At 49.2% G+C, this 14,252-nt stretch overlaps 1 protein-coding gene across 2 annotated transcripts in view; it reads right to left on the bottom strand.

Annotated features, from left to right (window-relative positions):
* Window positions 1-14,252, bottom strand: part of LOC103824233 (gamma-aminobutyric acid receptor subunit beta-4) — a 76,462-nt gene that overhangs the window by 35,324 nt on the left and 26,886 nt on the right. For both annotated transcript variants that reach the window (XM_009099469.4, XM_009099470.4), the window contains exon 3: window positions 13,955-14,022. In XM_009099469.4, the coding sequence (XP_009097717.1) occupies window positions 13,955-14,022 (68 nt within the window). The remainder of the gene's footprint in view (window positions 1-13,954; window positions 14,023-14,252) is intronic.

Raw genomic sequence — 14,252 nt, 5'->3', positions numbered from 1 at the left:
TGCCCCCAAGGGCCAGCAGCCAGGCCAACCCAGAGCCCTCTCTGCCCCCAGTTGTCCTGATTCTGCACCACCAGCTGGATTGCTCTCAAACCCCACCACAGCCTGAGAAATTGCCTTTTCCAGAGAGCAGCCCCTTAATGGGGACACATTCTTGTTTCCTGCAGCTGGCCATGGCAAACAGCACAGAAGGGCACACTTTGGCCAGATACACCCCTAAGGGCAGAGAAGCAAGGTCAGACATAAATTTTGGGAAAGACACTGCATGAATTTGGCCATTTTGGGGGCAGAAAGGGATGCTGATACACAATCTTCTAATCCTAGATGGGCTGGGAACTGATAGGGAGCTCACATTTGTGTTTTGCTAGAGCATCAGATGTCTCCAAATGGCTGCTCCAAGCCTTCCCAAGTCTCTTCTCTCCCTTACCACATTTACTTAAGGCAAAATCTTGCCTAAGGCCCTTGTGTTAACCCCCTTAACCTCTCCCCAGGCATGCACAAGGCCACCCATGCCCACAGTGGGGGACACCCAAGCATTAATACCCTGTTTCTGTGCAGTCCTAGAGAAGAATTATAACCAGGCATTGCAGAGTTGGGAAAGAGAATCCAAGAACTGGCTTTTATTACCAGATGCTTTTTGGTGTGAAGTGCTTGGTGATTTAAAGCAGATGCTGTTGACCCAGCACAGAAAACCTTGGTGCTTTCCAAAGCCACCTTCACCTTCCACTGCTGACCTGCACTAACCCAGCCCTCTGCCCTACTGCCTTCCACAGTGCTGCTGCCTGAATCCCACCTCTCTGCTCCCCTCTCCCAGCTCCCCTTTCCTCTCCTTCCTGCCTCACAGCCCGTGCTGCCAGCATCCTCCTGTACACACATATTGCCATATCTAATATACAGCCATGAAAGCTCAAAAATGCTTTTAATAATTACTTGGTATTTAATTAAACATGCAACAACCAGCCTATTAGAGTAAATTAAATCTGAGTGAGACATTTGAACAGTGACTAGAGAAGATATCAGTTTCTAAAGCTCTCAGAAGGATGGAGGAAGAAAACTGGATTATGTCAAGGGAAAGTTGATGCTGGAAGATGAGTGATGCTTCCTAAACCTTTCCCCCACATCTCTGGGCAAGTGCTAAATGTGTAAACACAGAAATTATTTTTTCCTCCCTGAGGAAAAAAATTAGACAGAGCTTGTAATTCCCTGTGCTGTCAAGACCTCCAGTGCAGTTAGGGGCAGCAGAGGTAGGAATTCATGTTATAAATAAAGCAATATTATTACTTTACAAGGCAAAATAAAATGCAGTATATCCAGCTCTGAGCATTGAAATCATGAGCCTCTGCAACAATATCAAGGCACAAAGGGCTTTGAAGACATTGTTTTAACTCAGGGAAGGGAGGTTTCCTGTTTCAGGTTCTGAAAATTGCCAGAAAGATGTCATTTCCCAGGAGCTAGCCAGAGGCAAACAAATCCTTTAAATCATTTAAGACAACTAGCACCTCCTGGGTGAAACCATCACCTCAGCTAGGCTGGCACAGATTGGCTGGACCAAAAACTTAGACTGGTGTTTGTTTCCTGTAGAAAGCAAAGTTTGATCATGTGGGAAGGATGAAGCAGATGATGAAGAGGAGAACATGATGAAGATGAAGATGAATTAGATGGTGAAGAACAGAACATACTTCTGGCAGGGGGCTTCAGTTAGGTCAGGCATGGTCTCAGCACAGAGGATGGCAGCTCTGGGGTTGGAAAAACAAGGCCTGCTTTTCAACAGGAGCAAGCAAAATGGGTGCAAACCATTTCCCCTGCAAACCCTCAGCCTCCTGCTCCCAGAGACCCAGCTCTGTGTCTGGGGTGACTTTCTGCACGTGAGGATCCTGCACAGCTGCATCTCTGGCCCCTCAGGTGGCAATCTCAGTGAGAGGGAATGGTGTTAGAGAACAGGGCCAGCAATCAGCTTTGCCAGCTGTAGTGTGGACAGAGCACTGCCCAGTTCCTGCTGGGACAGCTGGAAAGGGCAGGGCATCAATGGATCTCTTCTAGGGAAGAATTTCTACTGCCAGGGTTACTGGAAGAAGACAGCATGATGGATGGGTGATGGATACCTCCTCCACCATCCATGGGTGAGTCTGCTCATGGTTATTCCAGGCCCAAGCCAAGGGAACCAGCCCAGGCTGAGGCCAGCAGCAGTGCCCACATAAGGACCACACTGGCCCTCTCCCACTTCATCCACCCCAACGCTGACTGTGGGATCCCAGACCTGATAGGTGGGAGCTGGCAGCACTGCAAACAGCATTCACACTGCAGCTGTAAGAAACACTCCTGATTCTGCTGAACAAGTCAGGCTCATTGCAGGATGCATGAAGGGGGAAAAAAAAAAAGAGGTTCTAGCAGGCTGTGGAGGTCCACAAGCAGAGCAGACTTTGACTTCACAGCCAACTGGATGGGAGAACAAGCTGCAGTCCCTGTCCACGCTGAGTGAGTGCTCACTGCAGCACCAGGACCAACAGTCCTGGAGCCAAGGAGCTCTATTTGCAGAGCTGGCAGGGAGCCCACGTGAGCTCAGTAAATAAAGTATCCAGATAATAAAAATACCCAAAAGCACTGTTTGATTTTTTTTCCCCCGAGGGATCTGATACAGAGAGAAGTGTAGGGCAAACCCAGCCCTCCAGAAGAGTGGAACACACAGCACCTGAAGGGTCTGGTGGCTCCCAGCTGATACAGCTGAATACCTGACACCCCTTTTTGGGGCAAGGAATAATGGGGCTCAGACAGGAGCTTCGGTATTGTAAAACCTCACATCCCCTGCAGTCCTAGCTACAAACTCTTAATGGATAAAAGGGTCAATGCTTTGGGTATCAGTGACCTAGGAAAGCATCAAAGGAGGTGGTCAGGGACACAGAAGGCACAGGCTTCCCTCCCTTGCAGTCACACTGGAGATTCAGGAGATGCTGGGGTAGCAGGGTGCTGCAGAGGGAAAAGGAGGTGAGATCCAACCTGTAAGCACTGAGCATGCCTTGGGTTTGCTTCCCTCCTCACCAGAGCCTCAGCTGGGAGGTCAGCAGCCCCTGGGAAATGCAGGCAGGGATGTGTGAGATGGCAGTGACCCAGCACAGCCCGGAACAGGCAGCAGGAGAGCAGCTGTGCACACCTGGCAAGCAGTGACGTGGGAGGGGCTAGTGCATCTTGCCTTTTACTCCCTCCTCTGCTATTTTTTTCTGGCTGGGGCTGGCCTGAGATTCTGTTTGTGCCAGGGCAGCAGGGACTACCCACAGCTCATCCCACATGCATGCATGCCTTCCTTCCCCACAATGATCCCTCTGTCTGATGAGAGGACCTCTCTGGATCTCCAAGCAGCTCAGCAGACCCTCTTCCTTCCACCATCCCTTTTCCTTGAATGTTCCTTTTTCTCTGTAGCCTAGCAACTCAGCACAGACTCAGAATATTAACAGCTCCTGTCCCCACACACGATCTTCTCCAGAGGCCTGAAAAATGTGATAGCAGAGAGGCTGAGAGGGGTAGGAGCAAACATGAGAGATGTGGGGAGCGTGCAGGGAGCCTCTCCCAGCATTCAGAAACAGCAGAGCCATTCAGCTGTCGGATCTGCCACCTTCACTTAACATGTTCATAACATATAGAGCTATTTATAGCCCCATTTATTTACATATTCAAATAGCAGCACGACACGCAAGCACTCGTATTTGGATTTAGGTTCTATATTGAGGTACTGGCACTCTTGCACAAAATACATTCTCTGTTGCTGGGTGCTTTAAATGTATATATGACAGGATGTCAGAAGGTCAGATTCTCAAGGTCTAATTCGGTTTTCAATCAAATCAGATGAAGCTTTCACTTGGGGGGAGAGCTACCTTAGCATTCTGCACTAATCCTCTCCAATGCTGCAACATTGCTGTTGAAACAGGTGGCAGTTTGGAACATTGCTCACAAATAGAGCCAGCTTTTTAATACATATATATATATATATATATATATATATAATATATATATAGGCTGAGGGAGTTTTGCCCATGTGAAAACATGAATAAAAATTTAAGCAAAGCTTGGGAGCAGGGGGAAATTATCCCAGGCAGCTTTCTGCAGTAGGAATTCTAACTACTACAGGAATGCTGGGGTGCAAGCTGAAGTGGTTCATACCAGCACCATACAACACTGACATGTTCAGAGCTAAAGATAACTCGGCTGCTAGAGGAACAGATGGAGCACTGCAATGCATAGCCCTGTTCAGCTGAAGGCATGCTGCAAAGCATCAGCCACAGCCTCTCCTCCCCCCCAGCACGACTCCTCTCCTGGCGTGGGGAGCAGGCACCTCCCGAGAGCTCAGGGAGCTCGGAGTGCCCCAAACGGCCCCGTTTGGGAAACTGCCTGGAGAGCAGAGCATGGGAACTCTGCTTCTGAGCACTGCAGCAGGCTCAGCTCAGCCTTCCCGAGGCTCAGACGTGTCCTGAGGACTCCCTGCTCCTCAGGGAGGGCAGCACCCTGGAAAGACTGGTGGCATTCACATTCTCTGAACAGACAGAGACATAACTCTCTCTCACAAGATTTTTTCCCGAAGAAGAGAGAACAATTCTTATCTCTACTTGCTGCTCCTGTTGTTTTTGCACAGGTGGAATGTGTTAAGAAGATTGTTTACCTGAAGTGATTTGTCAATTAAATTCTACTAAAGATTGTTTTGATTCATTAGCCAATCACTGCAAGCTGTGTCCTGGCTATCTCAGACAGCCACAGGTTTTTCTTTAGTATCTTTTCTATAGTATCCTTTTAGTATCTCTTTAGTATAGTTTAAATATAGTATTAATGTCATATAGTATAGTTTTAATAAATCAATTGTTCAGCATTCTGAATCAATGGAGTCAGATGCCAATTACTGCCTATGTCAGAGGCACCCTGAATTGGATAAAGACTCACACTGGGGGATCACTCTTGACAAGAATTGCCACCAGGTTTTGTTCGTGCTGCAAACCCCAAGCTCTGGGCTTGAATCAGCCAGTTCACCCTACAGCTTTGCCATAACCCAGAATTTCCCTTTGTGCAGACAAAGAGTTTCTGCAGACTCTCCCATTAAGATATCAGGTGAATGCTGAAAGGCCCCCAGGCAGAAACAAGCAGAGTAGAATAAAAAGCTTCAGGGGCAAGAGAGAGAATCATTCCCTTGTCCAGCAGTTCAATCTTTCCTCAACTGAGATCTTGCTCCAGCAAGCTTCCCACAGTTCACCTCCTACTTATGGCCAAATCGTGCCATTTGGCCAACAAAAATATCCATCCAAGGTCATCATTAATGTTGAGAAAGTCCCAGCCCATCAGCACAAGCACAGGGGAGCCTTTTTTGGGGAAGCAGTGGAGCTGACCCCTCACAGGAGGAGCCTCAGGCTGTCTGGTGGCAGGACTGCTGCTCCACCAGGCTGCTCCCTGCTCCACAGACACCTTGAGACCTCTGTCTCCAGAGGAATTCCTGGGGCTTTGTGCAGATCCAGCTTCCAGCTGGCCACGGCGTTTGGAGAGCCTGCATGGTGAGCTTTGGCTTGTTACTTAGCAACTGGACTGAGGTAGTAGTGAATTCACTGGGCTGTCACTGCAGTCACAGCAGAACCAGGAGCAAGGGCACGGGGAGAGCTCTGCCATGGGAATGGGATAACTTGTGAAGTATTATGGAAGGCAGGCGAGATTTTTCCCTTCTACAAGCTGCCATAAATGCAGTAAATATTGACATATGAGTCACACTGACCTATTTTCTAGCTTTTAAGCCGGGACAGTCTCTTTGCAACTGATTTCAGAAGCAGTGAATGGGGAGCACTTCAGGCTCCTTCATGAGTTCACTTTATTCTTGACTACTTTATTCAACCCCTTTGGAAGAGCCATCCCCATCTTTCAGGCAGACAGGGGACCACTCCTTGTTTAAACTTGAGCCCCCAATCCCCCCCCACCACCCTGCAGAGCACTCCTGAGGCCAGATGCTTTCCTTGTCCTCACACTCTATCTCAGTCCAAGGGATGTTCCAGCACAACCAGTGGGAATTCTGTTAAAGAAGGGCATTGGGTGATGTGAGCAGGTATCTACACCTGATCCTTGGCTTTTTAGGCTGGGGAAAGTGCTGGGGAAAGTCACCCTAAGCCTCAGCACTCACAGGATATCACTGCTCCAAGGATAAAAAAATCTAAGGATGGCAGGTGAGGTGTGTCCCTGACATCAGCTTTGCAAAGGTGGTTCTGGAGCTCAGTGGATTTCTACTCCTGCCCTCTCTCCAGACAAGCCACAGAGCAGGCAGTTGTGCTTCCTGCATGCAAACAAGAGCATCCAAAAGCTGCTAAGTCCAGAGTGGTTTGGAGGTTGCTCTCCACCCTGCCACAGCCATCTTTTATTGCTCCAAACATCCCTCCAGCAGCAGGAAAAAGCATCAATATGCTGCTGCTTTCCCTCAGCCAGCCAAGTGGTCGTGTGTCTCCCACTTCCCACCGCTGGAGAAGCGAAGTGAGCAGGTCCCCAGGGTGCCTGTGTGACTGATGTGTCCCCGGGTCCCCATGTGTGGGACCCATCAGTCCCCATGTAAGCCTGTGCACATGGACCTTTGCCTCCCCTGGTGACTCTCCCCTCCAGGAGATGCAGTTTCACCTGTACAGAAGCAGCACTGCTTGATTTCCCAGCCATGCCATGCACTGCAGCCCCTGACACCAGGAGGTGAAGGGACAAGAGCTGTGTGACCCCAGCAGAGGAGGGCACAAGCCCTTCCAGCCCTGAAGGAACCTTCCCTCCCAGCTGCCTGCTGCAATACCCTGGTTTAGCTCACACAGAAGCCCCTTGTGAATAAGAAAAGCACAAAACCCCTCCTGCCCATGCCTGTAGGGATAGCACACCCAAGTCAGAGCTCTACCATCCTCACCATGAGCAGATCAAGACTCATAGGATCAATAAGGTTGGAAAAGACCTCCAAGGTCATCAGGTCCAACCTTTGACCAAACACCCCCATGGCCACTAAACCACACCACACACTGCCAGGTCTGCTCAGGTTTTGAGCACTGCCAGGGATGGTGACTTTACCACTTCCCTGGGGAGCCTGTTCCAATTCTTAACCACTCATTCAGGGAAGAAATTTTTCATGATATCCAACAAGAATGCCCCTGAATCCTTCTCCACCATCAAGGCCCCACAGCCCCCTCTGCTACCTACAACATTTTCATCCCAGGAGGCTCCAGCAGTCCAGCAGGACTAAATCCCCTTGCAGCACCATGACAGGGCACCAGCTGCAGCTCAGCACCAACCTCCTAGCTTTCCCATATTTTGGCAGCCCTAAATATTCAGCAGCCTTGAATATCAAGATGTGATGTATTCACACACACAGAGTTTAGATCCCACAGTGTCACAGGGCAGGGGATACCCAAGGCTACAGGGAAACATTTGCAGCACTGGAGTGTCGTGTCATACTGTATCTCACAGCACAGAACTCCAGAAAACTCTGACTGCAGGATTTAAATGCTTTAACCTTTGCTTTTAAAAAACATTTGGATACCCAAGGACATAGAGAATGAGAAGTATCTGCATGTCATTTCTCCATTGAAAAGAGGCAGCAACAAAACAGAACGTTTTCAATTAAGAGAAAGGAAAACAGTGACACATTTGAAGAGAGTAGATGGTACTAAAAGGCACTGCATAATAGTAGAACTTTCTTCTTTATAATCTTGGTTTTTAAAGCTCAAGGCATCTACAGCAATGGAAAATCCTTTTCAAGGGCACATTGCAGCAAAGTTGGGTTTGTCCAGTATTGCAGGAGTACATATATATTCCAGTGAAAACAGAACTGCAAAGCCTGCTCAGGACACATTCCACCACAAAGTCGATTTCAAACATGCCCAAAAGATGGAAAATCTGATGTAGTGAGGAGAGTGATGCCCCACTGATGATGGCTAACAGGTTGTAGGATGAACTGTCCTGGTCAAGAAGACTCTTACACAAAACCTGGTCCACTTCATTTTGGGTTAAAAGCCAGTTGAAAACCCCTGCAGCTCATGGTTGTCTGGAGACATGCTTTACATCTCTTGAGCAGGGAAATCTGCCAAACCAGACAGCTTGTTTTTGAAGCAAGCTTCGAGAAGTTGGGCAATAACAGCCACGATGCTTCCTGCTGTAACCTCCAAGAGATCCAGTGCCAGCACCAGAGCAGTCACTCCACTGAGGCACAGCCTGGCAGCAGGGGCACAGGGCTGGGAAGCAGTGAGCCATTGGAAGAGGTTGCCCAGAGAAGCTGTGGCAGCCCCTGGAAGTGTCCAACACCAGGTTGGATGGGACTTGGAACAACCTGGGGTGGTGGGGAGTGTCCTGGTTTGGAATGAGATGAGCTTTAAATCCCTTCCAACCCAGACCATTCTGAAGCAAAACATCAAGGTCAGCTTGGCCAAGCTCCATGCCCTGACCCCTAACCCCTCCCCACTGCAGGCTGTCCCCCAGCAAAAGGAATTGGTAATGCCACAGGCATCCTTCCTTTCATAGCCCTATTCCTGCAAATGTTTTTATCTGGAAGCCTTGTTTCCTACACTAGCCCTCTGCAACAATCCTCTTGTAACTTTTCAACTTGTCACCAGGTTTATAAAACTTTAAAGCTGGTGCTATAACAAACTGAAATGATGTTATTGCAGATGTAGGAGAGCATCTTGGGATGAATAAATTATAGGAGGCACAAAGAAATCATGACTATAATGGCTGGATGCTCCGAGCTGTCTACGGTGTGCAGACACAGGAGGGAGCAGGTTTGGGACTGCACAGATCATAGGGCAGGAAAATTGAAGCCTTATGAAGGGTAACCTCTTCTTATTTCAAATGCATACAAAACTTGTGGTAGTTTTCCTTATTGAAATAGTTCATTAATACTTCAAGGGAGTCTGAACTGTCTGGTGCTAGAAAAATACATCCCCAGAGATTGCTTAGAGAGAGAAAAGGCTGCTCTGGAAGGATTAGTCCTTGTCTAGTCCCATCATGCAGGAATATACAGCACACCCTGAGCAGGCCAGTCCTCAGCTGGATGGAAGGACATCCTGCAGTGGGGGAAGACCTGCAGCTCTTTCTGAAGCCATTGGTGCTGGACACCATCAGAACTGCACCCCCAGAAGCAGACCCTTGAGGTGAGTGACTCTGGGCAGCATTCAGGCCATTAAGCACAAGGACAGACACCCCCAGCCTGCTCCAACTGAGTGTGACATGAGGTCCACACCACCAGAGCTCTTCATTCCCCTGCTCAGAAATGCTGCTGGACTCTTCAGTGACCTGGCACCACACCAAGAGACCTGAAAGTGTCACTGCCCCCGTGCCACTGCACCCCAACAAGAGTCCATAAACACCTGCAGGTTGTTCCCTTGATGCCTTAAGCTTTGGCTTTTTAATTTTCCAGATCCTGCACTGCATTAGTGTGAAGGTCTGAACTCCATACAGAGTGGTGGGAAGCTCTCTTCAGTTTGGTCAGACAGAACAATCCTTCCAGGCCTGTTCCAATCCATCACAGCCTCAAAAAATATAAACAAAAGTGAATTGGGGGGAAGCAAACTGGGGGAATGTGACTTCATCCCCTGAAACTGTAATTGGGGAATGAACCTCTGATATGCAAACAGACCAAACTTCTATCAGCCCAAAGAACTCCTGACCATTGTCCATCTTGGGTGTAGCCTCTGCCAGGCTCCTGACTGCCCAAGGTGTGCCTGGTGAAGGCCTTTGATAAATACTCACTTTTTATTTGAACTCTCTCTGGCCTCTGCTCTAGGTTGTCACTATAGGACACAAAATAACTCGATGCGGACATGCAGCTCTTCCAAGGTAAAAAGAGAACTTTTAATTTCTGCCTCCAACATTTATAGATTTCCAAGAGTGACAGTGGACTGGAGGGTGACAGTGCCACCTCTCCAATGACACTGGACAAACCAACAGTCCATCAAATTTCTCCTCCTCCATAAAGGAATTCAAAACAATAAGTTATTTACAGAAAGTGTGCGAGGAAGTTCATTACAAGAATGTAAACATCAGAAGGCTTGGAAGAACTTAAAAAATCAGGGTGACACTAGGTAGCCATTCCAGGCATCACCCTGCTCACTGCAACTCCACCCCAGGTCACCTCAAAGGGGATGGGCTGGGGGAGCTATCCAGGAGACATCATCCCTCTGTCCTTCATGGCTCACCTGAGCTATTCAACAGCAGCAGGAAGACGTTCCTCCTCTCAGCCTGCCTTCAAATCCCCGACTTGCAAATGTGTACAGGAGATGAAAAGACTCCAGTGAGGCCTTTCATCTTCATGGATCAGCACTTCCCAGAGGGTCTGCCAGTCAAATGTGCCCTCCCCAATACCTATTTGGCCTGGCCCCTGGCATCCTTTCCCAGACATTTCAATTGATGTCACTGATCTTGGCTCAGCAAATAATCCTTCTAATCACTGACAAGAACAGAGGCTGCAGCTCAGCATTGCTTGGCCATGCTGAGGGGGTACACAGCAAGAAAGCAGCACTCTAGAAAGAGAACTTGAAACTCTGGCTGACCACACACAGGCAGCAGCTGCCATGGACCAGGAGGGGACACTTTTTAAAACAAGGGCTGCAGTTTTGGTCTCCCATGACTGGGAGAAGGTTGCCACTGTACCTTTGAACACCCTGCGGCCTGGCATGGCACAGGATCTGGGAATGGCCCTCGGGGAGCTGGAGATGCATCAGCTGTGGGTGTCAGAACACACATGGCATCTACAGACAGTGCAAAGTGTTCTGTGTGTCAGAGTGTCTGGGAACAGCCAGCAGAAGGACATCACTGTGCTGCCTCCTCAGAGAGCCCTGTGTCCTCCAGGACAGGGATGTCTCCACCTCTTCACTTTGGGAACACGGCTCCCGTGGGAGTGAGGGCAAGGAGTGCTCGTGGATGGAGCTGGATTGCTCCACAGCTCCACAGCCAGCTGGACTGCTGTGGAAAGCAGCTTTTGGAAGCATGCAATGTCTGGTCACTGACAGCACTTGTTCCCCACCAGCAGGCAGCCAGCAGGCGCCAGGAGTCCCAGGGAAAGGCCTGGGAGAGCCGGGGGCTCTCTTCAGCCTGCCCAGCCCCAGCACCAGGGCCATTGTTCCCAAAAGGATGTCTGAGGATTAATTAATTATCCTACAAGGGGTAGTAAGTAATAACACTCCTTGTGGAACAATAGAAGCTATTTGGTCGTCATGACAACCCAGCTTCACTTGTGTGCCTTTAATTTATTCATTGCACAGTTCCTTTCCCAAGCACACATGATGCCAAAAAAATGCCTTGTTTTTCTTGCCAGTATCCATGTCCAGAGCAGGGGTAAAACACAGCCCTTTCCCCGGGGCATCTGTCACACAGAAGAATGATGCACATAAAATCCCTTCAGCCTGGAAACTTACATCACATGAGAACTCTTCTGCTCCCTAAATATTTGTTCTTTAAGATGATTCTGATTCTTAACCCCTTTTTGAAGCTGCCTCACCATGGTGCTCAGAGGTCTTGAGCCTGAAAAAATTCTTACCTACAGCCACCTCACCTCCCATCCCCAAACCTTTCCACACCTTCTCCCCCTACCCCAATCTATGTAGGAAGGATGAGCAGGTCATTTTTCCTGTCAAACAGAGAGCCAGGAGGGATAATCAAAAGCCTAGAAGTGACATTCCTTCACATCTACAGGAGCATGGCATGGGCAGTGGTGCCCAGCCTGACCACAGCCATGCCACCACCATGGCACCACTTAGTGTCCATCACTGGGCTGCTCAAACTCTGCAGGATCCACAGCAGCACGTGGAGGAAGGTCTGTGCCAGGAAACCTGTGCATCACAGAGAGATTATTACTGTTATTATTATAACACTTGTGTGCCAGAGGGAGCAGGGGCTCACTGCAGTGGGGAGAGCACCACATTTACATGGCAAGGGCTGGAAAGTGCTGCTGGGCAGTGGCACTGAATGCCTGGCCACAGCTGCTCTCACCTGCTGGGCAAAGCACTTGATCAGCCCCTGCAGCCCATGGACACCTCTCCAGCAGGAGGTTCATCTTGCACCAGCCTCTGCAGGGCTCAGCTGCCTTCACACAATGGTCTGGGTTGCAAAGGACCTTAAAGATCATCTTGTTCCAGCCCTCTGCCATGGCAGGGACGCCTCCCACTGTCCCAGGCTGCTCCAAGCCCTGTCCAGCCTGGCCTTGGGCATTGCCAGGGATCCAGGGGCAGCCACAGCTGCTCTGGGCACCCTGTGCCAGGGCCTGCCCACCCTCACAGGAGAGAATCTTTTCCTAAGATCCAATGTGAACCTACTCTCTTGGTCTGAATCCATTCCCCCTTGTCCTGCCACTCCAGGCCTTGGAAAAAGTTTCTCTCCACCTTTCTTGTGGGCTTCCTTCAGGTATTGGAAGGCCACCCCTAAGCTGGCTTTATTCCAGGCTGAGCAACCCCAGCTGTGCCAGCCTTTCCTCCCAGCAGAGCTGCTCCATCCCTCTGATCCCTGGTGCCTCCTCTGGACTGCTGCCAGCAGCTCCAGCTCCTTCCTGTGCTGGACAGAGCTGCTCAGGTTCATGGGGGCAATTGCTACAGCTGAGAACCAACCCTTCACCCCCTCCCAGTTATGTTTGTGCAAGTCTTGGTCTTAAGGCACAAGCCCAGAGCCCAGACTGTCCATCCTGGCTCTAGCAGGAGGGTGACATTCACTCCAGCACCCCAGAACACCCAGGTCCAAGCTGAGCCTGGGGCAGGAGATGACTTAAAGCTGAGCTGTGGTCTGACGGGCAAGATAGATGGATCTAGGATAAACCATCTGTCCCTGCTAAGCTGAGCCTGGACTCAAGCACAACTAGAGTGCCTCTGAACCCAAATCTAGGGCCACACCCACTGCCCAGTGTCACTGTCACTGGAGTGAGGTGCCACAGGTCATGCAGAGAATTCAGGTGAGGGTGGGGTGGTGGCAGAGTCAGCAAAAGGAACTTTCACTCAGGAACATAAAGATCCATGGCTGGCTCTTCCCCCTGAGTCATCCCAACACAAATTCAGGCCTTTCAGGCAGCTTGGGAACAAAACCAACTGGTCAGGTTGTGTCACCTCCCTCCTCAGAAGAGCTGTTGGGCCAGGGAAACTGGGCAGGAGAGGCCAGAGACAGAGAAATGGAACAGGAGCAGGGGCAGAGCAGGGTTTTAATTGACCTGAACTGCAAAAGCTCCAAACTGGCCCAGGATCCTCCTGCACAGGCCAGGAAGGGAGGAACTGGACAGGAGCTGCCAGGAGGCTCCCACCAGCCTCCCCCTGCTCTCAGCCCCTGAGAAAGGAGCAGAGTCTGGAGGAAAAGCCTCTGGACAGGAGGGAGAAAGGCAAGTTTACACAATTACAACACAATATACGTCCTCTGCTGGGTGCTGAGGGATTCTGAGGGACAGTTCTGGATGTGAACATAAACCATGACCAAAGTAATCAACAGATTTCACAGATTTCACCCCAAACTATTGCTACTGGACCAGATAATTTTTTAAAATAAATACCCTTTTTTTTTTGTTCACAGTGGTATGAAAAGCTCCAATCTATCAATGCCACCCAAAACCAGATTTCCATTAGAAGCCTCTCTTTCCAGCACAGATCTCCAAGGAAATGTTGAATTACCATCAGCAAATGAAAACTCACTGTTTTTAACTTGGTAGGGACAGACTGACCATAAAGCCACCTTTGTATCAACCAAAAAAATACAATTCACATCTGCTTTTTAAGGCATAAGCTTTTCTGACTTGGGGACACGTCCCTGCCACCAGCATAGAAGGGATAAGAATCTACTCTGGGTGAGATGAGAGGGCACAAGCTCCAGGGGTGCCAGCAGAGATCCAGATGCCTCCAAGAAACCATTGCCTTGGAAGTAAATCTCAGCCAGAAAATGGAAGAAAATTTTATAGCTGGCTTTTTTTTTTTCCCTTTATTTCTTTTTTTCTTTTTCTCTCTCTTTCCAAACTTACCATGTTGACTTCAGAGATCTGGTCAATGCTGGAGATGTGGATGCTCATTCCCACTGTGACTGGGTTACCTGAAACACAAATAGGCTGGGTTAGGACCACATTCAAGTCCTCCTCTCTTCTCTGCAATATAGGAATTGCCTAGAAATGCATGGATTTGATTTTAAGCAGCCCCACATTCCCTGAGTATCATGGAATTGAATGTGCTCAAGTGATTTGATTTCTCTCATTCCCAGACTTACACTCACCCCAAGGAGTAGTGCAGCCTAAGCTTGATAGTTTTTTTTTAATTCTGGAAGTT

This window comes from Serinus canaria, chromosome 4A, assembly GCF_022539315.1.
Source record: "Serinus canaria isolate serCan28SL12 chromosome 4A, serCan2020, whole genome shotgun sequence".
Classification (NCBI taxonomy): Eukaryota; Metazoa; Chordata; class Aves; order Passeriformes; family Fringillidae; genus Serinus; species Serinus canaria.
The sequence above is the reverse complement of the archived record's forward strand: the minus strand, read 5'-3'. Positions and strand labels throughout refer to the sequence as shown.